Source organism: Lissotriton helveticus, chromosome 4_1, assembly GCF_964261635.1.
Source record: "Lissotriton helveticus chromosome 4_1, aLisHel1.1, whole genome shotgun sequence".
NCBI lineage: Eukaryota > Metazoa > Chordata > Amphibia > Caudata > Salamandridae > Lissotriton > Lissotriton helveticus.
This window is the reverse complement of record NC_136063.1, coordinates 495,606,120-495,632,844: the sequence shown is the minus strand read 5'-3', so window position 1 is coordinate 495,632,844 and position 26,725 is coordinate 495,606,120. Positions and strand designations below refer to the sequence as shown.

Below are 26,725 nucleotides of genomic sequence, written 5' to 3'. Positions count from 1 at the left end.
ACAATGTCTCAGCGGCCATTTCAAATATTAGATTTAGTTTGTCTTTAAAATGAACTCTGCACACAAAGCAACTGTAGTCAGTCTATTTCATATTGAATCACTGCCATATTATCGACCATGCCTAAATTGTGACCCATTTTAAGTTCCTAAATCAAACCAATCTCAGTTCTCGTTTACTGTATTATTGTGGCTGCCTGCATTGCTCACATAATTGGGTAAAAGTGCTTGATCGTGGGATTAAGTGTATCTCGAAATCCAACTCAAAGTCTACATTTTCAGGCCGTATTGTTTAAAAGAGGAATCCGATTTTATTTGTTAAATTTTTATAATAATGATTTCCAGTCAGTCCCAAACAAAAGCTTTATAAAGCTTTTCTATTTCATCTCAGATTTAGATAGCCAATCTGGTAAGGGAGTCCCTTTGGGATTTCTAGTAGGAGGTGATTTTAATGCTAGGATTAATAAAATAGCAACAGCGAAAGGCATAGCCCCCTCTGTACAACCTTCAATTACTAGAGGCAAGGAACTTAATGGGCTGATAAAATCCCATAACCTATTTAATGTTATGGACCTGGCAGCAGGTTCTGACATGATAAATTATCCAACCTAAAGGGGAAGGGGGTGTAGCTCTACCATAGACTACATCTTTGTATGCCCCATAATTGAAAAACAGTTGGCAACTGCTGAAGTCATACCTTCTAACTTTGGGGATCACAACCCCATCAAAATAATACTACATGCAACTTGCGGACCCAGTTTTCAGATTGAATGCGGGGCATCCAATTTATCGGTTTCAACTGATAAGTTAAGATTACATTGGAAGGGGGCCGATAATCCAGAAATTTATAGGACATTGGTAAATAGTAATATGCCACTTATTGACTTTGCCTTTCTCTCGAAACCCCACCATTGCAGATTATTGGGGATTTCGGGAAGATTTGCGGGACGGTCAAAACTATTTTATCCAAACTTCTTAAAAAGGTGGCACTTCCCCCTCGATGGTTCAACCATGCTTGCTCTGAGGCGAATATGAACCTACGCAGGGCACTAACTGCCACCCCAAGATGTCCTATGATAGTTAAACGGGCAAGAGAGGAATATAAGGTGGGCGTCAAAAATAGGAAGAAAGAAGTTTTGACTGAACGCTGGGCTAAATTGTCTGATGCGGCTAATCAAAAAAATAGTAATTTCTTTTGGGCGGCAGTGAGAGATGTGCGCTCTATGGGCCAGTCATTGACGCAAATTAGCTGCAATATAACTAGTGATGCTTGGGTGAACCATTTTTCAACTATTTATTCTGCCCCACCCCCAAGTAATTCACCTCCTATCCCGGGCAAGCCAACTCCAATAGAGATCAGTATTTCGGAAGTATTTGAAGCAATTAATCAAAGCCTGGGTAATAAGGCGCCAGGCCCTGATGGGCTGCCCATAGACTTAATTAAGTGGAACCCGGGTTTTTGGGCGCCCCCTGCTTCTGAATATCTTTAATAATTTGACGTTGGCTAAGTCTCCTGCTACATGGCCACAAGTATAATAGTCCCGATTTTTAAAAAGGGGGGATAGACCTCTACCGTGTAATTATCGCCTCATCTCCCTAATAGATAACACGTTAAAATTGTTAGGTAGAGTTCTCTATAATAAGATCATAGATTGGACAGAAGTTAACAATATCTTAGATCCCTGTCAGCTGGGTTTCAGAGGAAAGGTAGGAACTAAAGAACAATGCCTGAACCTAATTATCAGCAAATATGCTTTCGCCAAAAAATATCCGGTCTATATGGCTTTTATGGATTTGTCCACAGCCTTTGACCTAGTTAATAGGTCAAAGCTGTGGGCTATCCTTCTGGCAGGGGGCCTTGATGAAACTTTGGTGAATTTTCTGGCTTTTTTGCATAAAGATCTTAAGGCCCAAGTAAGACTCGGGATGGGTGGAGATGTCTCGGGTGTCATTGATATTGGCAGGGGGGTCAGACAAGGGTGCGTGTTGGCCCCCCTGCTTTTTATATATATATATATATATATATATATATATATATCTATCAATGGCCTGAACGCATCCTTGAAACTGGCCACCCAAGATGTCCCTTATATTAATAAACAACCCATCCCCGTGCAGCTCTATGCAGACGATGCAGTTCTATTGGCCGTACTGCTAATTCACTGCGCCTCCTTGTCCAAAATTTTAATAGATATATGAAGAATTTAGACCTGTTGGTAAATTTAAAAAAATCATTTTTAATGAGTAGTGGCCCGGCTAAGCACATTCTCCGACCTATTACAATTGATGGCCACAAGATGACATCTGTAACATCATTTATTTATTTGGGATTGGCCTTTGCTGCGAACAACTCCTGGAGTGAGCACATAGCTCACGCCAGAAGTAAGTTCTCAAAGGTTATCAATTCTATTTGTATACCTCGCCCTAAATCGGAGGGTGCACTTTTAGCTGTGCAGAAAATGTACAGACTTTAGTGTACCCCGGTGGCCTCATATGGTGCTGAGATTTGGGGACCGGCTAATTGCCTACCTATACAGCAAGAAGAGTTTAGGTTTTGTAGCAAACTATTGAATGTCTCAATTTCGGCCCCCCAATATGTATGTCACAAAGAGCTTAACATCAATTTCATAACTGATTTTATTCGGGCACGCCTGGCACTTATGTGGGCTGCTGTATGGAAGAATGAAGCGGCCTCCCTGACAGTCAATAATTAAGGACTGCTTACACTGCGATAAGTGTCTAGACATCCCATGGCTGAGCAGAGTGTTGGGTAGCTTATGTAGTATAAAGATGGAAAACATCTTTTGGGATCCCACACTTGCGACCTCAGTTGCTAAAAAAGAATTGCAGAATACACTGTACACCCTATATAAGAATGAACGGGAGATTGTAGAGGTCAGGAAGACAACCGTACATAACTATATGGCTATAGAACGGTACAGCTACCCAATTCACAAATACCTGTCTCTACCTATGAGCCGTTGGGAAACTAGTTTATTTTTTCGTCTGAGAGCTGGCACAATTAGATTTTCGCTCTGCTTCCCACTCAGCTATAGTCCAAACTCAAATCTTAATTTGTGCCCATGTGACGGGAGTTGTGAGCAAACCATTATGCACTTTATATTTTTCTGCACATACTATACCAAATATTTTAAACAGTTCTTAAGTCCGTATTTTTATTTAAAAAAAAGACCAATTTGTTTGGAGGTGGCATATGGATTAATGATAGAATTGGATGACGCTGATCTTATTTTCCGTACAGCTACTTTTTTTTAAATCTGCAGTAAGGGCGCGAAGATCTATGATGGACCAGTGATGTTGTTACATAGAATAACTTCATTTCTGAATGCACTGATAATTTGTATAGTTTTGCACAAGTCACTTTAGCATCTGTATACAGGATATTTTACTTGTTTTTAAACTGAATTTTGGATATCTAATGTGATGTATATTTTTAAAATCTGCTGTAAGGGCGCGAAGATCCACGATGGACCAGTGATGTTGTTATATAGAATAATCCTCATTTCTGAATGCACTGAAAACCTGTATAGTTTTGCACAAGTCACTTTAGCATTTGTACTGGATATTCTAATTGTTTTTAAACTGAATTTTGGTTATCTGATGTGATGTATTTGTGTGCTTCTATGGGTACTATTGTATCCGAATAAAGTTGAACCGACTGTATCTCGAAATACTTTTGGACAAATATTTATAAGTGGTCGATAGTTTGGTAGTCAGTCTATATTCTCATTTATTTTCTCTTCATACTGTGTAAATGTTAAACTTTATTCATTATAGTAACCACTGAGTCATTTATCTAATTGTCAAACTAAGCAACTTCTATTGATTCAAAATCTGTATATGGCTTTGTGTTTGTTCAAGGAGCTAAAAGTCCAGTGGGAATTATTTTCTAGCAATTTTGTTGATATTTTTCAAATGTTATAAAGCTTTGCTCTGTCCCTTGGCAAACTGTATAAATTATAAATATGTATATATATTTTGTAAGGACAAACCACTGCCAAGATGCACGGTTAATGATTATATTATATACCTCCTAACTGCCTGTTAATGGCTAATAGAGACTAACAGCCAGATTCATCAAGCCCAAAACGGCTCGCAAAGGGCCAGATTCTGAGAATCTGGCCTTTTGCGAGCGCTATTTTTGCATTTGGGATTCATCATCCCAAATGCAAAAATGCCTTTAGGCCCATAGGAATGAATGGGAAAGCCATTCCTTATTTGCAATTAGCAAATCGCAAATCAGGAAGCAGTAGAAATCGCGAAAAATATTGCGATTTCTACATGAATCCCGTTTTGCGAGTCTTTAATAGCGATTCCTTAAAAATCGCTATTAAGGATTCGCAAAACAGGACAATGATGAATCTGGGGACCAGTGCCCGATTTAGAGTTTGTTGGTAAAAAAAAAATCATTTAATTGTTGGAGGAAACTGAGTATGGAGGCCCAACCACTGGCTGCATGCTACCTCTATGGTGAAGGAAATTTACTTAGTGGAATCTAATTTGATTTGATTCCTGCAAAAAAAGTATTTTTTATTCATTACCAAACTTTGAATCAGGCCCTATGTATTTTGTATGTTTTTAGTAACATTTGTGAAAGTGCCTTCTTTTTCCACACTTTAGATTTCTCACACATTTTGTTTACTTGTGACATTCAGTTGCCCGAGTGGGATGGGTATGCTCAGACGTGAGTCCCATGCTCTCCACACCACTGGAGTCAAGCTATCCTGGTTGAAGATGGCTGATAGCCTAAAACCGGTCCTAGGATGCTTGATTCTGGTCCAGGAAAGACATGGCTTGGCAGTTCGGGCTGGACTGTTCCCATGAGGCACAGGGTCAAGGCTGATTTGCATATGGCCATGTCTGAACTGGGGTGGTGTGGAGTGCAAAAAAACGATGGATTTAGGCCCAGATCCCTGTACTGGGGTGAATGTATGACATTGATCTGCATTCTGTCCATCAATTGTTGTTTTTACATTCAGTTGCCTACATAGTAGGAAAGTTTAACATGTAGTTTGTATTAAAACGTGCCAATGCTTGTACATAAATGAGATTTTTAATAAACATTTACAAAATGAATCATTTGTTTTTTTCAGTTCAAAAAATCTGAGTAGATCATTTTGCAGTCTTTTGGTCGCCTTGTTACAGATGTGAAAATAAGCTCGCAGTCTCTTCTACATTCACAGGTTCTGCCTGGGGTCGAATTGGGATCTGAGGGGGAAAAAAATAAGAAAAAAACATTCAAAGGCCTGTACTGACTTAATAGATCATGTTGATCTGTAACTTACAAGTAAACATTTCCTTTTGGAAGGTTTTTACATCACAGTATGCAGAAGTTAGGAGACGTATCAGTTGTTTGCTTTAGGATATGCTTGTTCAGTTATGATCTAGTTTGTGATAACAGAAAATAAAGTCCCACTCTTAAGAAAGAACTGCTGCCTGTTCTAATTCTATATATTTAACTAACTACTCCAGCACAAAACCGCTCCAAAAGTAAGAGGTATATTAGGAATATTTGATAGTAAAAGGAAGACCAGCAATCTTCTTTCGATGCATCCTTCCATTGGAATTTAAAGGAAAAGAGATATAAGAAGACTTGTGGAGTAGTGTGGCTCACTGGTTAGAGGCAGCAGGCCTGAGAGCAGAAGTCAGCCCGGGACCAGGGTTCAATTCCCGACGCGGCAGGGTCGTGGACCTTGGTCAGCGGACTTGATAATTCTCGCTTCGGTGCTTACTCTAATCAGGGGTTCCACTCGGCAACTCTGGGCATTAGCTTGCCTAATCTCCACAACGGCCCCACCAATTCCGGGGATGCCTGGCTCCACCTTGGGGACTCCCAGCAAGGGACCATCCCACAGGGAAAGCCAGGACGGGTTCCCCAGAGTTATACAGCGCCGGGACGCCCCGTTGCTGGGGCAGCTGTGCGCTTTACAAGTATACTACATTTACATTTACAAGTATACTACACATTACTAGATACCAGGAGCAGCAGTGCTCAATTCTAGCACGAAACTCAAACCACCCTTAATAACCTTTGTTATTAATGCTGTATAAGTTACATTCTGAGGAACATACTTTTTCATCTTAATTTTTTCCCCCTACTTTATTATTTTCAATATCTACCAAATCATGTGTTGTCAGTGAAGCTTTTTTTAGTTAGTTTTTCTGGCATAGAGATTATCCAGTATGGTAACTTACCAACAACTCTCCAATGAATTTCTGTGGCTGTTTCAGCCTAACTGCAGAGAGCAGGAAATGAAATAAAAAACTGGCAAAGGTTGCATTCTGATGGATACCTCTCTTGCAGGCTTCTCACCTCTTTCCAATAATATAGGTGCCAGACCGGATCTCGAAATGTTTTCCCAAGAAATAGTGCCGCTGGGCAGCACCATGTACCAAGCATGTGATGGCTTTGTATTAATTGAGGTGCCAACCTGAACTCTGACATAATTTGCGTTTTTTTCATGCCTCATCGATACAGGTCTAAAGCTCTTCTTGATGCAGCAACAAGTTCCTCAGCTGTCAGCAGCAACAAGTTCCTCAGCTGTCAACAGCAACTAGGTAAAATGCCTTCTGAGGGGCTGAAACTCTGTTTTAGATAACCTAAGAAGATGTCCTTGCAGATCCACACATGCATGGGTGTCTAGGATCAAGGCACAACCATTTACCCTGCAACTCCTGTTAATTGATTCACCCATAGGCCATAACTGAGCAGGAGGACAAGCTATCTTTCGGCCAAGGCTCAGAGGGATGCGTCATAGCCTAAAAGGGAATAATTGAAAAGAGCTTACCACAAATAACACCACAAGAAGGACATTCTTCTTCCTCTGAGAACCTGTCCCGATGCTGGGATCTTCCTCGTCGTTGGAACCAATCCCAAATTTAAAAAAGATGAAGTTGAGGGGCGTGGGCAGCAGCCGGAGGGAATGGTCGCTCTCTAACGCGGCTCCCGGCCCGATAATCTGCCAAATACATCCGCTATCTGACCGGGGACTCCTCTGAGATCGGGAGGTCCACAAAAATAACCTGAGGTGCATATCAGGGCGGAGAAGCGGGCGCTTGATTGGCGCCGTAAGGGAGAGAGAGTAGATTGATTTGGGATCCCGGACGAATACAAGATGGCGCCCGCCGCGGAGGCCTGGCGTTGAGATACTTCAACTGCCGGTGCTGGAGACGAGAAAGGGCCTGCGACGCCACAGCCTGCCCTTCGGCAACCGACCGGAGTGGATCGGAAGACCTCTGCGGCACACAGAGACCCGCTGCGGCAATCGGAGACCCAGGTGAGGCGCCCTGGAATAGAGACTTGCAGCTGCCCACAGCCTCGAGACGGCATCTACGCGATGCCCCGGCTTCTGGGCCTAGACTTCCTGGAGGCCCCAGGCCACGATCCCTCAGCCTCTCAAATGAACTGTAGCCTCCGCACCCCGATTCCCTGGCAGCCCTTTACCACACTGAACGGCGGAGGTATTCAATATTCGGCGCTGGCTGGTGGAGTTCAGGCCAAGGGGAGATAGACTCACCGCGCTTCGCCACACCTGCACAAAGAGTCCCGGCCTCGCCCCGCACCCGACGGACTGGTCCAGCGCTCCGACGCGTGTCGGAGTCCCGGGGGAGGTAGCGGGAGTACTGGACCCTATGCAAAAAAGATCTGGAGCCAGAGCTGGGGGTGGTCGCCGCCGGATCTCCTAGTGAGACGCGATCTGGGCCTAGGAGGTCGGTGATTCGAACTGGAGCCACCTGAGGCAGAGCTGGGGCCCCCGAGACTCCCCCTGCTAAACACCCGTATCGGAGACTTATTAAAGTGCTGGGGTGACAGAGGCTGGTTCACCGGTTTGGCTGGATTTTTGGTGGGCTCGGACTGACGACCTGGGGCCCTTGCGGCTCCCCCCTGTGCATTCCTCGAGGTAACACTACTGTCAGGCCACTTGAACTGCGGCTACGGTCGCCACCAAAGAGTTCTAAGCATCACGACTCGCTTTCCGTTTGCTGCTCCAGCGGGCTGGTACTGCAATCCCTGATGGCGTCGTCCAAGTGGGCCAAGTCATCGACTCAGAGGCAGCTCAACAAACTCTCCTGGGGCTCCAAGGGCGACAACAAGGTCGCGGCTTCTTCTGGAGACCCAAAACTCGCGTCCCCATTGTCAGGAGGAAAGCCCCCCACCCTTGAGGACTTTATGTAGGCGATCGCGGGGGTCCGGTCCTCCCTAGAGACCCGCATTGACTCGGTTAACATTGAGGTGACCCTACTAAGAGCGGACCTGAGGAAAATGGACACAAAGGTCAAAGACGTTGAGGTCAAAACTGCAGCCCTTATCGACGACACGTCCGCCCTCCAGCAGCAAGTCGCCCGGCTTCAGACACAGCAGAAACACATGGGGGACCTCCTGGACGATTATGATGGGAGAGCTAGACGGAACAACATCCGTATCCTGGGAGTTCCGGAAAGGATGGAGCTGCCAGCGGCAGACCTCATTGTTGAAGACCTCGTCACAAAACATCTTTGGCCCAAAAACCTCTCCAACTATTTCTCAATCAAACGGGCTCATAGGGTCCCTGGAGGGAAGGTGAAGCCGGGTGCCCCCCCCACGCCCCATCATCGCGAGGGTCTTTAACTTTCGGGACCGAGACGCAATCCTCCAGACGGCACGCTCGGGGCCGCCTTTACTTATAGAAAACACCCGTATCACGATTTCCCCGGACTTCACTATGAAGGTGCAGGCACAAAGACGCAGCTTTCTAGAGGTCAAGAAAGTCCTACGGGACAAACACATAAAATATTCTATGCTCTTCCCTGCAAAGCTACGTGTGGAAATGGACGGTAAAGCTTGGTTCTTCCTGTCGCCGGACGACGTATGGGACTGGCTGGAGGGCTGGTGCCGAGTTGGGAGGTCCCCGAAGAAACGCGATTCCCCTGACGATCACCCAAGTGATAATAATCTGCCTGAAAGCCAGGATCTATTTACAGGAACCAATGATGACGGGGAATGACAATTCTCTACCATAATGGGTTTAAGAGGAATTATTGTTCGGACCCTGCATATCTGATCCATGCCCAACAGGCAGGAACTGATTGAAGCGACGAGTTGCAGCCCGATATTTCTTTCTTCCCCCGAAGTGCTCTTACCCCTGCACAGAACGAGCTGGAACAATGGACCAAATTGTATCTTTTATACTATGTGAAAAAGCACTGGGTTATGTTTTTTTCCTTTTTTGATAACCTTGTTATGTCAGATTATTCTACTACTTGTATCGGGCGAGTGGCTTCAACGGCTCACCAGGTACCCCTGATATGGTTGGGAGGGCGACAGGCACTCTGCCGAGTTGGGGTGTGGATAGTTTCAAATCCGCGGGCAGGGAAGCAGGGAAGGGGAAGAGGGAGGGGGGGAAATGTTACATTTTGTTGTTCTGTTGTGGGGTTTCATTGGCGCTTACCGCAAAGTCTTTCCTAGTCACAAGTCACTTTCTCTACTGGGTCCATCCACGGAATGTCAGCTCCTTTAGAGTTTCCCGGAAGCCTTTGCTGATCACCTAGAAACAGTCTACACAGCGAGGGCGCACTACTCCTCGGAAGAATCCAGGCAATTGTTGGGGGAAATGCGCTTACCCACCCTCTCAGAGTCCGACAAGGAGACTCTGGAGGCCGACATAACTGTAGACGAGCTCACCACGGCAGTCTTTAGCATAAATTTTGGCAAGGCCATGGGTCCAAATTGTGTCCCCATTGAGTTCTTGAAAGCTATGGCCCTAGAAACGGTCCCCCATCTGAAGAACATGTTTGAAGAGTCGAGATAGAGGTATCCTGCCTCCTGCTCAAAGGCTAGCCTCCATAGCAGTTATCCTTAAGCCTAATAAACCACCCTCTGATTGCGGTTCCTATAGACCGATTTCTCTTATCAATGCAGAGGCCAAGGTCCTGGCCAAGCTACTTGCGGCCCGCCTGCTCCTCGTGCTTCCCTCCCTAATCCACGATGATCAATCAGGCTTCCTACCGGGCCGCAATACGGTCCTCAACCTGAGACGAGTCAATAACGTCCTAAGTCGGCACTCGTCCATGCAGCGCGATGCCGCCATTTTAACCCTAGACGCCACGATGGCGTTTGATTCGATCGAGTGGTCCTATCTTTTTGAAGTTCTTCGTCGATTTGGCTTCGGACCTAAATTTATCCAATGGGTGCGACTTCTTTACATTGCCCTATCGGGTCAGGTGCGGGTCAACAATCACACATCTCGACAATTCCGACTCCACAGGGTGACCCGACAGGGTTGCCCCCTATCGCCATTACTATTTGCCCTCACTCTAGAGCTGTTGGCCCACTGGGTTCGCACAGACGTGTCTATTAGAGGCCTCCAATGGCACGATGAGATACTAGACTAAATTTCTCTCTATGCCGATGACATCCTGGTATATGTAGCCTCTCCCCGATCTTCAATTAACAGTCTCTTCCATGTCCTCACCAACTTTGGGAAATACTCGGGCTACTCGGCCTTCACCTGTCTTGGCCCTAGTCCCCACCCTATTTATTTCCTCGGTCTACTCCTCTCCACTTTCCTGCTGCTGACCTCTGCCTTCACCTGTCCTGGCACGTAGTCCCCACCCTGTCTATCTGCGAATTTTCCCTCGTCATTTGAGATCTAGCTATTTTGTCTGATGCCCGATGGAGCTACCTGGTTTAGCTATAGGGGAGACAGGTCGGGGATTCCCTCCTTGGACGTCACCTACCCAGTCGGTCTTCAGCCAGACTTCCTTTCGTCTCTCCTGTCGTCTCTTCCCGCATCCTCCCTCTATTTTTCTCTCTCCTTCTCTCCTCTCTCAAGGTATTGAGACTGAACTATTCTGTCGAATGCCCGATGGAGCTACCTGGTTTAGCTATAGTGGAGATGGGCAGTGGACTCCCTCCTTGGTCGTCACCTACCCAGTCGGTCTTTAGACAGACTTTCTTTCGTCTCTACGTTGTCTCTTACCTTATCCTCACTTTCCCTCCTCCCCCACCCCCCCTACTTTTTCGCTCCTCTCTCTCCTCCCCTAATGTATTGCTGATTGTTTTGATATAATGTTTACTTGTTTGATCTTTTCCTGATATATTGTTGAACCACATTGTTGCACTTCCTTTCGTCTCTCCTGCAGTCTCCTACCGCATCCACCCTCTATTCTATCCTTCCCTCCTCTCAATGTTTTGAGACTGAACTATTTTGTCTGATGCCCGATGGAGCTACTTGGTTTAGCTATAGGGGAGATGGGCCGTGGATTCCCTCCTTGGTCGTCACCTACCCAGTCTGTCTTTAGACAGACTTCTTTTCGTCTCTCCTTATTGTCTCGTCCCTAGCTCCTATCCCCTCTCCCCCAAATCTCTCCCCTTGCCTGCTACTCTGCCTACCCCCCTGTCCTTTGTGCCCTTTGACTAAGCACTCCTTCTCCCCTTGTTGGGGAAAGATCCAATATTTACACTCTGGAGTCTCAGCGAACCCGCTGAGTGAGTCCACTGCGCCAAGGGAGCCACTCACACTTGAGGTTTGGTATGGCACCCCTTGCCAAAGCACTCCCTCTCCCCTTTCTGGGGAAGGATCCAGTATGTAGGCCTTGGAGTCTCAGAGACCACTCAGAGAGTCCACTGCGCAAAGGGAGCCTCTCGCAACAGAGTTAGGGAAGTGATGCCACTTTCCCTGGGATCACAGCTTACTGGACTTTGGACGTTTGCCTTGACTAGTCTACCGGTTTGTGTCCCCGTCACCCTTTCCCCTCCTCTTCCCATGCTGTGTCTCTCACCCTACCCTCCTCTTTCCCGCCTTCATTATCTGTCTACTTCCCCTGCTCCAACACCCCTCCCCTGATTCTCTCACCTTGCCTGCTTTTCCCCTTTCGTATTTGTGCTTATTGTTTATCTCGACCTTACAAGTTACTATGTGGCCATGCTGTACGAACTATGTAACCTTTGTAACGATGTAACCTGTAACTATGATCTGATGCTCATGTAAAGCGCTCTGATACCTCCGGGTCTAGCCAGCGCTATATAAAACTTTTGAAATAAAGAAATAAAGAAATACTCTATTAATTGGTCCAAATCTATAATTTATGTGCTGCATGGTCCCCCGCCCAAGCTGCCTAGGGGGAGGGGGGGGGGGTTTACCATTACGACGGCCCCGGATGGTTTCAGGTACCTAGGTATCTTCATCACACCGGACCCGGTGGTGTTCCTAGACAGGAATCTAATGGGCCCCCTGCGAAGGCTCCACAAAGACGTAGCACACTGGCGCTCTCTTCCGCTATCGCTTCCTGGTAGAGCAGCATTATTTAAAATGCTAGCACTCCCGCGTTTCTTATACGCCCTGCAAAACTGTCCCTTTCCAATCCCGGGCTCCTATTTCGATGCCGTTGAGAGTGACATACGTCAACTGTTATGGGACGGCGGGGCAGCCCGCATAGCCCTTCATAAACTCACCCAGGGCTGGTATGATGGGGGTATAGCCTTGCCCAACTTGCGTCTCTACTACTGGTCGTCGTAACTAGCGGCCATCAATCACTGGATTCACGGCTCGCCCCTGAATCCGGCCTATCTCCTTGACAAGGTTCAGTCCGGGCGGGAGGGCTACCTGGGGGCCCTGTATAGCAAACCAACCAGGAAAAGATATGTAGGGCCCATTCCACACACGATTGCGATATGGCATAAGGCCAACAAGTGTTTGGGGTGGTCGCATAAAATCATTAAAGCGACCCCTCTCTGGTCGGCGCAACAGCTGGGTTCCCTCTGTTTTCGTCAGGGTTTCGACAAATGGGACACGATCGGGATTTCCACAGTGGGAGATCTAGTACAAAGGGGCAAGTTACTAACTTTTGCAGACCTACAATCCAAATACTCCCTTGCACCAACAGAACACTTTCGATATCTTCAAATCAAACATGCTCTTCTCAGTGCCATCCCCGACCTCACTTCAGTACCTGAGGTTTCCACCCTGGAGGATAGATTACTGTCAGAACCTCTCCCCGAAAAGGCCGTATCCCTCACCTATCGTAAGCTTTGTAACAACCTTCCCCGACACCTTCCGACCCCTACGAAATAAATAGGAGGAAGACCTGGGGCTTCTAGAAGAGGAAGAATGGCAGGAGGCTTTAATGTCTCCTAGAGAGTCGGCCATTAACCATAGATTCAGACTAATCCAACTGAAAGTCCTACATCGAGCCTATATGTCTGCTCTCACACTAGCTAAAATTGGCAGGCGCTATGACACACTATGCCTCAGAGGGTGTGGCCAGCCGGGCACCTATCACATCCTGTGGGACTGCCCGAAGGTGCAACACTTTTGGGAGGGAGTCTTACGTAAAATGAGGGCTTCTTTGGGCAAGCCGATTCCACTATCCCTAAAAGAGAGTGTCCTTAACATATGGGGGGGCCACAGACCTGAACGAATTGGAATTACAGTGGGCGGCGTTAGCCTTCCTGTTGGCCAAGCGCTCCATTGCTATGAAGTGGGGATCCCCGGAGAGGCCTCTAGTGGTGGGTTGGGTAGCTGAGTTGGATCGCTGCATGCTTGCTGAAAAAACTGTGTACAAAATTAGAGGTTGCCCCACGAAATGGGATACGAAATGTGGACACTGGAATAAATTCCGGGGTGAACTGTGTGACTCTCCAACGCATGAACTGGCAATGTCCCGGACTGGACCATATTCCTGAAATGCTGCGACTAGATTCAGTTGTATGATTTCTATATGTGACTGATTTATTGACTTTGCTGTCTTTTGAATAAAATCTTATGTTAAAAAAAAAAAAAAATGAAGTTGAAATTCCCAACTCTATTGGCCAACCCTGTGCTGGTTGAAGCCTTCCAGAAAGCAATGTTGCATATCTTCTGAATAACCCCATTACCACTTGGCTTCTCCCCAATGGTGGGCTTCCTCCTGCGGGTTTGGCAATTCTGGCAGGTCTAACCTGTATGTCACTGGCTACACGCTTCCAGAGGTTCCAGCGCCTGACAACGCCAGTGCCTGCCCCCACAGGCCGCTGAATTCTCCATACATTCAGTGCTATCTATGACACCAGTATCACCCTCAGAGACAATTTCAGCTACGCTTCCTAAACCTTCAAAGTGTGATACCAATTATGGGGTATCCCTATGTTAATACTTCGAGCGCGCTGATGCTCATTGCCCCCAGTGTAGTCAGGTAGACGCAGATTTACTGCATATGCTGTGGAGCTGCACTGCTCTCACTTCCTATTGGGAGGCTGTTGTCACGTACCCATCAAACTGCACCGGCTGCGTAGTAGAAAGCACCCGCAAAGTATGCCTTCTGGGACTCTACCGCAGATCCCAAAAAAAACAACGTAATGTCCAGGTTTATAGTGGGGTTGCTTGCAGCTAAGCGCTTGATCACAAGATGCTCTCTGCAGAGCAAAACACGAGCTGGAGGGTCTAGCATGTGCTGGGCCTCCAAAGCAATCACGGAGGCTGCAGGGGTGCATGGACCAACTCTCCTCTAGACAGTTGTGCTCTCCTGAGGAGAAGTAACACAGCAGTGGACATCACCGGCTCTCCACGCACGGCTAGAGTTTGCCTGGGGCCCATGATTGCTGTGAGCTGGGGAAGTGTGTGGCCTACACGGCCACAGTTGCTGCATTGGGCCGGAGTGAGCTTTCTGACACTGTACCATTTGTTTCGGCCCTGATGGCAGTCAGAGGCATAAGGAGGAGAAGTAAACAGCAGCAGCTCAGTGCAGGTCGATGGGAATGCCTGGCTCCTGGATTTGAGGACACTCCCCGGCACAGGCATCCACCGCTGGTGCCAGAGCACAGCGGTGGTAGCCAGGAAGACCCTGCAACATGATATCCCATGCGTGAACCGGATCACAGAAGCAGTATTCGTGGAGGCTCGCTCTGGAACAGGAAATTGTGGCGCCCACTGACAGTGGCCTGGTAGTGCAAATGGAAACTGGACTGTGGGAGCTCTGTTTGGGAGCTCCTCACACTAAGGGCTTGATTCATGATGCAAGATGCTTGTGACTGACGAAGGCTTTGTTGATTGGGGAGGGCAAGGACTCACACTCTGGGGAGAGGCAAGCACCCAAGAGGGTCCCCGAATCGCCAATTTGAGCGGTGTAAGGGTGCCTTGTACACCTACCCATGAAAATGGTGAAGCCTAAATACCCCAAGGCTTCATTCCTGCCTGAAGATGCACACCTTTCCCGGGTTATTGAGAGAAGGTGGTGCTTTGCGACACCTACAGGCCATTCTGCACAGACATTCAAATCAACTTGAGACAATCCTACAGGCCATCCTGGAGTCTAAGATTAATGTGATATCCGTAGATGTTGTCCGTCTTCGCGTGAACCACCGAAAACTCGTGGAAAAGGTGGAGGACACAGAATAGATCCTAGCCTCGCTGCGCCCCACAGTACAGGAACTACAATCTCAGATGCAAAGGATGCAATCTGATATTACCACCTGACAACGGAAGGCGGAGGCTGCAGAGGGGCGCTTGCGTCAGAACAAAGTCTGCTTTCTGGGCATTTCAAAGCACTCCAAGGGTTCAAGCATGGAACGATTTATGGGTGGGCGAAGATTCTGCCCTGCCTGTGACGTTTGCATAGTTTTGCCCACTTTGCTTGGATCGCAGAGTTCCAGCAAAACTCTGGCAAGCGGCGCGTGGCAAAGTTTTTTTCTTGTGTGCGGGTTGCCAACATTAAGTTGGCGAGCTAGAATTTGCATCCCCAAGCGTGATTTTCTGATGCTAGAAAGCCTTCCTGCAAGATTTTCTTGACGCAGGCGGTCTCAGATGTTCGCTTCGATAAAGCTACTGCTTAAGTAGAAAATCTACTAAAGCGGCTGAAAAAAGCAGTGCCCTCTGGAGCACTGCGTGGTGCCATCCGCGTTGATTTTATGGCGCGGACCAAGCTGCTGGTACTACAAATCAGTGTGACATTCTGGGAGTATGCCCACTCGTGTAATCTCAGAGTTTATGCAACTCAGTGAGCTCTGCCCACCCCTACAACTATTCTGCGAACATTGGCTGGTGGCAACAGTACTGTGAGACAAAGTTCCAAAGTTCTTCTCCATTGACAGAGCACACCACATACCGGGTCATCATTTCCCCTGCACACCTCAATATAACCTGGTTAGTTGGAATGTGTTTCTGCAGGAGGTGCACATGACAACAGTGGAGTAGCGCAAATTAAGGGTGTGTTGGATGAGCCAGGTCAAGCGATGATGATGACCACGTATGTAAGAGGAGTGCTGTTGTGGATAGCGCCTGTGGATCCCATTCATGGAAGACCCACAAGGCAGATTTAAAGGGACGTCACAGAGTTATGGAGGTCTATTTAGATGCCATGCCCCTCACACTATTAGCTATATATGCTCTGAACGCTGGCCACTATTTCTGGATGGCCTTACCCTGGCCTTCCTCGATGACCCGCAGAGCCCCACTATAAAGGGCTGAGATTTCAACTACATTCTGGACATTAAGGACAGATCCGCCCCACTACTCCCAGAGACAAGTTCTCACCAGGTAACCGGACATTTCCAAAGCTGGCTTACTAGTCAGACTGCATAATGTATGGTTCCTCCCACACCCGGAGGACCATGACTTTTCTTTTTACTCACCAGTACATCAATTGCACACCAGACTGGATGTTTTTCTGTTCAGAACTGCGCTCATTTCCTCGATCTATCACAAAGTATTGGGCACGCACACTTTCGAATCATTGCCTGCTGATACTGACCCCGAGATGGGGGCGGGCCCGTCCACCCGCCTTCCACATGGAGACTCCTGTTGGTGTTGTGGGACACACAGAATGTGGTCATGAGAAGCACGAGAATTGTCGCAATCTGGCAGGGTACGGTGCACACTACGAATGGACCTTATGCCACACAAGACTAGCACTGCTGGTACAACCTGGGGGAATGGACCGACTCAGTCAGCTCCGGAAGGAGCACTGAGATTTTGAGGGGCACTGGGGAAACTAGACTATGAGCAATATCTCAGCTTGACTGCTCCTAAAACAAGCATTTGCAATGCAATAGGTCTCGCATTTATGAGAGTTTGAGCTATTGACATTGCAAATAACAATGCCTTTTATTTTTCTTTCGTTTTAAAAACATAAATAAAAGACATTGTCATTTACATTGCCATAAGCTTAAACTCGTGTAGCTGCAAGACCTATTGCATTGCAAATGCTTGTTATTCAAGCAGTGCGCTAGAATTGAGTGCAGGATACAGATTCCAACAAGAGCTTGTCAAAAGTTATTTGCTTCAAAAGGGCACAGACAGAAGAAAGAGGAGGTTTAAGGGGGCAGATTAAAGGACCTATCCAGTGAACGATGTCACAATACATTTCAAAACCCTATAACTGACGTCAATAATCAAAGCAACCTTCCAGAATGCCTGCAATTGCAGTTTTTAGAGATACGGGCTGGGTACCGAGAACTGTTTTCTCTCCGACTCCTACATGACCCATTTAAGGGAGTACAGCATGCATGAATCTCATTCCAGCCATATTTTGATGGTGCCACCTTTACTCTAGCCTACTCTTTAGGGAGATAAAATACCAGACTCCAGCCGTACTTCCATTTCAGAATAGCACCACTACATCTTGACAGAATTAGGGCCATTAAGAGTGCATAGGGTTTTACAGTGAGGATGTGGGGGAAGGCCCAGGAGGGAAGAAGCGTAGCCAAATCATTAATTGGTTCTGTCACAGGTTCAGGACTCAGCACTTAAAACTTGTGAGGTGCTCAGGACCTTCAATGTTGTAAGAACTCTGTGTCTGAAAGGGAAGACGCAATAAGGTGCTATGATCCCGGATGGATCCCGCAAACCAGACTGTTTGGGGGAACATATCGCCTGATGTGATCATAGCCTCAATATAAACTCGGTACCGAAATACTACTATTTTTGGTGATTTTACCATTCTACCATCCCCATATCCACTGTGAATACTCACTGTAGCAAAGATATCAGTTCCCCGTAACACGGAAAAGAGCGACCTCCTCTCAGTATTTCTCATTACCGCCCTCACTCACTATGGCTAAGCCAGAGAGCAGTGCCGAGGTGCGGCTAGAAGCCTTGAGCTTGGCGCGGCTGAGGTACAGTTTGCGTCAGGACAGCACCTGCAGCGAGTGCTCGTTGAGGCTCATCAACTCCACGTAACTCCTGCTGATCCACTCCGGGTACGAAAGCAGCTCCTCCTCCCAAATGTAGTGGCCGGGGACATTGTGCTGTGTACCCGCCCCTAAAAAGGCTCATTTCCACAGAAGGTCCATATATAAATACATTAAGGATTGAACTGCATTCTGATTTTCCACTATTGTTAAATACTTCTTATTATTTTAGGCCACTGCCCGATCCTTCCATGAACGACACCACAGGGCACACATACGTTAACGAGCAAAACCAGCTCCGACAGCGAAACCGAAACCTTCCATGGGGCAGGACTTCAGTCTTTAGAAGCCCGCGCACGCGCCCACGGAGAGAAGCAGTGCTGGTGACGCGGGGCTCCCATGCCCGAGGGAGAGCCCCGCGGAGGCTGCAACACTTTAGAATGACGGTATGTGGGGCTTGGGGGGGGGCGCTTGTATGTAAGTGGCGGCTTGGGGGGGGGAGGGGGGCCATGTATGTATGCGGCGGCGGCAGGGGAGGGGGCTCTTCTATGTATGCGGCGGGGGCGCTTCGATGTATGCGGCGGCGGGGGGGGCTCTGTATGTGTGTGTAGGTGCGCTCCTGTGTGTGTGCGGCGGGGGGTGCCAGTGAGTGGGGGGGAAGTAGGGGGGATGCGCGCGTGTGTGTGCCTTCCTGCCTGCGTGTGCATGTGTGTGTTCAGGGAATGTGTGGCAGGGGACGTGCACGGCGCCGTGCTGGGCGTGCGCGCCCACGAGGTCAAATCTCTGCCAGAAAAAGCTCGTGACAGTCTGCTGTCCACATTCCCCCAAAAGTAACAACATAAGTTGTCTCGCATAGACAGCAAAAGCTTCGCTTTTGCTTTCGTCTAGCGAGACCTAAAAAGGAGCCTCTCTATCTCCTGCAGACGTTCTTCAGATGCTGACTGGGCGAAAAAAATCTGGATGAAGAGAGCCTTGGAAGCTGTAGAGCATATCCCTTTTTACCACTGAAGAGACCCATGCACCACTGGTTGTGGGTTCAGTGATGGCAATGAAGAAAAAGCCCACAACTTCCCACTGCAGTTCGGGCTCCTAAAATTGTATGGAGGAACATGGCTGGTCTCTGAAGAAGGTTGCAGCCCACGTCTTGGAGCAAAAGGTTTCCAGAGCCTTGAATACCTTAAGACCTTCACTGGCTGGACAGAGTGTGCGGTCTTAGCAGTGTTGCTTCAATGGCAGCAAGACATTTGACTGCCACCAAGCCTGTATTGTGCGGTTATGTTAATTGTCTCTTAGAATAGTGCACGACTCATCCCTGAAGAGACATCTCAGTGCTCTGACAGGAGATGAGAGTATCTAGAGAGCAGCTTGTTTGAACAGCCAAGTTTGTAGACGTGTTTTGAAACTTGGACATGCACGAATAAACAGAAGGAGCCTATTCCAGTGGTGAGGGGCAAGATAGGATAATGCCCGGCCACTATATTTTGACTTAAGAATGTGCAGAGGATGTAGCAGAAGTTGATTTTTAGGTCTCGGCCTGATCCAGCGCATACGCTGGTCTGGCCGAGACTTTAGTAGGCTGCTTGGGAAAATGCTACTTTCCCGGCGACCAGCTTACTATCGCACGCACAAGCATGTGGGCGACGTCCGCAGCACCTTTTTCATCGTGCGCACAACTCGCAGTTTTTATTTTTATTATTTCTTTTCGGCCCAGTCGCACGGCCAATGCTTGTTAAGACTCGTAAGCAAAACAGAAGGCATTAGATATTTAAGATCAGCAGCCGAGGGGCATAGGTATGTTTGCAATTCGGGAACCTTCTTTACAATCCAGTGTGGTTGTTGATATTTGTGGATGGGAACAATATGTGAAAACATGGCAGTGACACGCATAATGTGGTTTACGAACATATAGTGTAGTATTGAGTACAAAGTAACATTTCTCTCTATGGTGATAGTTTTCCGTGTGATTTTTCGCCTTTAGTGCTCGGTTGTTTGTTTTTTAATTGTACTTTGCTACTAATTCTTAATTTGTTCTCCTTTTATCCCTCATTTCCTTCTATTGTGCCTTTTTTCAATATGCTGCTTTTTCTGCAAGTCTGGCATTGTTTACTATCCTGCACCCCCTCCCACCCCCATGCCATTGTCCACGCATTAGGTAATGGCCAATAACATTGCATGTTGCGATTTCCTTCCTCTTTTGTCGTTCTTTAAAGCTATTCCTACTCATAAATTCACTTCCTTGGGCTTGCCTCCTGTGTATTTTTTTCCCCATTCTATTCTATACTTCCCCCAGACTTTGTTGTCATATTTTCTATTCTTCACTTGCTTAATACTTCGCATTCCCTTCACTATTCTTAAAAGCAAGTTGCCAGCGTCATTGGGTTCGTCCAGGGATTTAAATGTGAAAGTACTGTCGGGTAATGAGAACCTGCACTTCTTTATTTTCAGAACCAGAGTACCAGCACTTCTCAACAGGTGCCATATTTTTTAATTGGAGAGTGCCGCCACTTTTCAGAATCAATGAGGTATTCTAGGCCAGGGTACCTGTATTATTTCCATTTCAAGCACTGGGTTCAACTAATGACGTGCCCTCGTTCCAGAACTTCCACAACTCATTATCGCGACAACTTTCCGACTCCCGTGAACTACCACACTTTAACCCCTATGCCCTTTGTCTGGCCAAGGTCCCTCCTGTCTGGAGTAACCCGACCAGATTTTCTGGGGTGGTTCTGAGGCCTTGGTTGAGAAATTGTAGCTCTAAGTTCATCTCCCATGAGCCTCTCGGAGGAAGTGCTGTCTCCCAGCTGAATAACGACAAGCTTTTCTGAATGGGCAAGTGTAACTCTTGTGTTTTAATTCCAGTCGTTAGAAAAATAATTTAATGTAAATTACTTGAACTGACAGTAGGGCTTTCAGTTGGCCAGGTTCTGTAGGTGCTCAGAACCGGCAGTTCTTAAAACCAGGTGCTGAGACGTGTCTGTATCGGGGCCCCCCATTTTTGCTCCCATCCTCAGTATGTAAACAAGCATTTGCAATGCAATAGGTCTCGCATTTGCGAGAGTTTAAGCTATTGGCATTGTAAATAATACCTATTTATTTTTTTGCTAATTAACAGATAAATAAAATGCATTGTCATTTACAATGCCAATAGCTCAAACTCTTCTAAATACGAGACCTATTCAAAGAAGCATCCACCATTGCCCTGGGCTCCTCGGAAAGTGAAAGCACACATGGCGTGCTGAATGTTACTGGAAAGCATGTAGTGCCTGCAGTAGGAGAAACTCATTAACCACTTCGGCGCTGATGACGAGCTCAGCTCGTCATGAGTTGCGCCGCTCGTACGCTGATGACGAGCTGAGCTCGACATGTAACGCGGCTTTTTTAAAATCGCAGCGCGCAGCGGGAAAACCGCTAGCGCGCATGCGGTTAAAGCAAATAGTGTTTACATACTACTAAAGACGTACCCTGTAACAAGCAAAGTAAAAGGGCCAGTCCTCATGGAAGGTTACAAATGAAGACAAAGCGGTACAAAGAATAACAAGCCTATTATCTAATCAGAAGCCAGCACTTACAAAGGGCAATGACAAATATGGGCAAAGAGTAGGCGGGGCTTCTATTCCATACTCCAATACAGCATGCCGCAGAGAAGCGCATGCGCTGCCCAGTGCTAAACTGAGTGGGCAATAGGATGTGAGATTGTGGACCGTAGATGATTGTCAAGTGCTTCTTTAGGATAGGTGAGCATCAGCTTCTCTGGGTAATTAGCTGTTCCATGAAATATTTGCAAAAAGCATTTTCAAATACAATAGGCCTTGTCTTTGGGACCTATTGCCTTTGCCAGTAGTTTTTAGCCGTGCTGCACAGCATCCTTGATGCTGTGCAGCATGGCAAAAGAAACAAACCTTAACAAGCATTGGCATAGCCAATAGGTCTCGTCTTTGTGACCTTATACGTATTTATTTATGCAGCACAGTATCCTTGGCGCAACAACACCAACTGTTGCATGGCTAAATGCTTATAAGGTCCCAAAGGCGAGACCTGTTGGCTATGCCAATGCTTGTTTGATGTTAGATTCCTATCAGTGAGGTATGAAGTAAGTCTGTCCTGGAGATATTTTGGACCAAGGCTTGACAGATTTGTAAGTGAGGCAAAGAGTTTAAACAATGCTCTCTTTTTAATGGGGGGGCAATGGAGTGCTCCAAGTGTAGCAGCAGACTGTGACCGTGAAGACAGGCTGTTAATCATGTGGGTGGCAGTGTTTGTATGATTAGTACCTGGACTAGTGTGTTCCGAGAACTCAAAGGAAGCCACTGAAAGTCTGCTCAAAGCCACTTAAAGTACTGCTGCCTAGAACTTCTTTCTTGGAGCAATTAAACAAGTTCTTCCTGTGGCAATTGAGGTCCATTATTTTTTGTTTTGGCCTCATAATTCATGTCCTAAGACCTGAGCCACAACTGCCAGCACATGAGCAAACTAGAATTCCTGACCCTGGCAGCTGGAGTGTGAACTTCGCTGACTGGATGACATAGGCACTGCCGTCCCAATTTTTTGCTTGAAATTAATGACTGGGCTTATGCCTTAGCTGAAGAGCGGTCAGTCAGTCTGGATAAATACACAATGAGTGATAAGATTGGAGACACTCCTGCGGTCCGTTGACATCAGGGTTAAGGTATAGAAGACGACTACAACAACACTGTGGTGTAGGGTTAAGCTGACTAGGATGATTTCCCTATGGATGGGTGCTAGGATTGGAGATGCACCGTTGCAGGGAACTCTGATGGGATTCAACTCTTGGTACCATTGAAGGACCAGCTAATATCAAATAATTGAATCAACTTCAAGAAAATAATGAATTTGCCCCTTCCAATGGTAAAAAAAATATCTATGCCTTTGAAATGTGATGGCAACATGTGCTCATGACTGGTCGGTTTCCTGCAGTCATCCCGATGCAGGGCAGTAGCATTAACAGAAGGGGTAGGAAAAGGTGAATGGTGGTGATGAAGAGTGAGAGTCTGCCATGATGGACCTAAGAGAGGTAGAGACTTAGGCATGACTTCTGATAATCCTACTGAAAGTAATACATTAGATCTACTACAGTACAAGTAGGCTCCATAAAATGGGGTTCGATTCAGAGTAAATGTTTGAAACAAAGGGTGGAAGAAGCACCTTTTACATATTATTTTGGGGGAGGGGGGTGCTCTCCGGGGTCCGAGGGGAGGGTGGACACTATTCCCCATATGACCCCTCAGGGTTACGGGATGATGTTGAGCTATATTAATGTAAACTAACTGTACTCGCTTATTGCAACAACAAAAAAAGACAATGCCCATTAATTGGGGGCCTCATCCCTCCGCACCAAAGCACACTGTTGTATGGTGATAGAAAGATTCATGGAAGCAGGGAAATAAAATACCAGGGAAGCGGATTTCCCCGTACATTCTTAAAGATCTGGAGTCCTTGGCATATTTCTTATGGCCTGAATATTATGGACAAAAATATCCATGGCCCCTCCCTGAACAGATTGAACACTGTAAAGTGGTTTCACGGTGTGTGGTAGGGGTTCCCTCACCCAGGAAAGATCTCATTTTGTATGTACACCAAAAATGTGTTTTAACAAGACTATTCAAGTTAAAGTTCCACTCAGTAGCAGTATATTATATCAAACAAATGTAGTAAGGCCACCTCGTTCGTGCGGTTTCTATTTTTAATGGAGAATTAAACATTTGAAAAAAAGATTGGATGTTCCACACAACCTTAATCAGTGCTGTTGCTGTATCATGGCCGGTAATCTTCACACATTTATTTTGTGTGAGTGGAACCATATGTTTATGGGTTTATTTATAGGTCTAAAATAATTCCATAAATATATATATATATATATATATGAGGATATATATCCTTTAAATACATTAAATACATACATTATATGTGTGCGTGTGTTATATATATATATATATATACACACACACACACGAAGTTGTACGGAGTGTAATATGTTATTTATTACTATTGTTGAGTGTGGTTAGGGGCTAAGGGTGAAGCTTTGAGAGGGTGATGATGCCTTGCTGTTCCCTCAATTAATTGTAATAAATAGCATATTACACTCTGCACATCTTTATAAATGGTCATAGACATAATAAATAAAGGTATTTAACCAGAACACGAAAGGTCAAATCCACAATCTGAGATAAAGTCACACTAAAAACTGACATACTTATTAGCAGAGTTGTTTTTCTCTCTAGTCATTGAAACATGCGTTCTGTTATATTAAAAAAACCGTGTTTCTCTTAACAGTTATGCTGTACCGTAGTAATAAAATGGAATTTGACCTTTGTGCTTTGTACTAAATCTGAGAATGTGCATTTATCTGGAATAGCATAATTCTTACTCTTGACACCTTTTTATAACGGTCATTAAGGCGTCTAAGATAAGTAACCAAAACTATAAATTCCCTTAAAACACTTCAGTTGAAAGGTTGTTAGTTTTTTTTAAGCGTTGGATCAAAATCCTTACACTTCCAAATCGGGGTTACCTACGGAACCATAAGCTGTCTTCTCTGTACCATTCACAACGTCGCAGCTGATATATGTGGCGTTCTTTTGAGTCCCTTGAGAGAAAGTGGACTAGAGCGGGGGCATCCCAGGGAACTTCAACTAGCCCCTTCCTTCTCTGACTTCTGGCAATCACAGAGTATGGTACCTGGTTACATTCGAGGATACTGCTGGTGGCAGGGAGAAGGTGTAAAGAAGAGCCGTGGGACCAGAAATGCCATACCTCATGCAGAAGACAAGAGAGTGCAAGATGCCAGAAATCTAGCACCTGCACATCTAAAAGAGGCCACACAATTCTGAGGCATCAGAGGCTAACTGCGTGCTGGAGCCTGTCTTGGTGTTCGTTGCAAGGTCCACAAGTAGATCTACTGGGCAGGCTGAAAGCCTGTAATGTGTCCCAGAGTGGTGCCCATCCTTCCAATGTCAGCGACATAAGATGTTTTTAAGTGGCTGCTTGCAATCCTTGCCTCAAGGGTGCCAAAGTATGAGTATTTAATTTATTTTAAACTTACATTTATCATATTTAACTGTAGCAACTACCTGCTTTTGATGGAATCAAACCCATTCTACAAAGGGGTCCAATCCCATGACCTACATGTGGATGATAGGCAATTGAAAGACATTATGAATGATGCATCACCAGAGTCCTGCCAGGTACTTGGGATTCGTAGTGTAGATGCCCCCGAGGGTAGTAGCTTAGAAAGATTGGGTTGCTAAAATAGACTTTAAGGAAATGTAGCTCCAATCCTAAGTAATTCCCTATGGTCTGCCCCCTCCCACCCCTCCAATCTGCATGGTCACAGCTTGATAGAGGTCTTACTCCTCATGCGTTTGAGTCTTCAGTAAAGCACAATATATCCATGCCATTTGAACAGGTGCAAGGGGGACACACTTTGCAACAGATTAGATACAAGCGTGAGCAGAAGAGGCTCAAAAGGCAAATCTGTGTCCTCCTGCCCTGTATGATCTCCAACTGTGGTTTATGAATGACTTCTTACAGAGATCTATGCCTAGTATAAATCATACGGTGGTGGAGTGAGCTAAAGAATGATGATGGATTAAACCCAGATCAGTTGACTGGGGTGAGTGCTTACAATGTTCAACACTCTGTCCATCATCCCCTTTGGTTTTGCTTTGTTCGCCCTAAGTCGGCAGGGTACGCCCAGACATGGATCCCTTGCTCACTCTGCCACTGGATTCAAGCTAGCCTGGCTGATTAGCCAGAAACCGGTCCCAGGATGCTTGTGTCCGGGCCAGGGAAGACATGGCTTGGCAGTTCGGGCTGGACTGTTCCCATGAGGCACAGGGTCAGACTGATTTGCATATGGCCATGTCTGAACTGGGGTGGTGGAGTGAGCTAAAGAATGTTGATGGATTAAACCCAGATCAGTTGACTGGGGGTGAGTGCTTGCAATGTTCAACACTCCGTCCATCATCCCCTTTGGTTTTGCTTTAGTATAAATCAAAGGCAGACAGGAGACCTAATGTCAACCAATGAGACCAAAGGGTTAAGAGACCTATGGTAAATTCCAGAGAGGAAAGCTTCCCAAACTGATCTTGCCTCTACTTATTTGAACTGATTTTCTTACAGTTTGTTTAATGCCATCCCATCTAGTTTACCTGTCCTGTGAAGAAGCCTAGTAAGTTTTACTGCTTCCTAGTATTAAAATCAAGCTACTTCACCTTGGGCCAGTAGATCGGTTTCCATTCACTGCCTCCATTCACTGCCTCCATGTATCCCCTACTTGTAAGGGGCCCTTTCCAGTACAAAACACATGCACCGGGAGTCTGCGTTAGCGTATTTTAACCCAAAGTGTGCCAGTGCAGGAAGAGCACAGAACAGCACCACATCTTAATAGATACAGCACTGTTCAGTTCTGTCCCTTTCAAGCAACTCAGCGCAGCAACTTTACTTGCTACTCTGCACGACTTCTGGAAAAATATGGGCCTCGAGGGTATCAAGCTGAAACATATTGACCTTTTTTTTTCACACGACCGGTTGAATTCCCTCCTGTTTTTTTAATCTTGGCAGGGGTGCCCCAATAAGGGGTAATTTTTTTTAATGACAATTTCAGAT

The 26,725-nt window shown here is 46.3% G+C and overlaps 1 protein-coding gene across 1 annotated transcript in view; it reads right to left on the bottom strand.

Moving 5' to 3' along the window:
* Positions 1-5,052: 5,052 nt before the first annotated feature.
* RBIS (ribosomal biogenesis factor) overlaps positions 5,053-26,725 on the bottom strand; it is a 78,434-nt gene continuing 56,761 nt past the window's right edge. Inside the window, exon 4 of the mRNA XM_078687085.1 lies at positions 5,053-5,226. Coding sequence (XP_078543211.1) covers positions 5,158-5,226 — 69 coding nt within the window. The 3' untranslated portion in view covers positions 5,053-5,157. The remainder of the gene's footprint in view (positions 5,227-26,725) is intronic.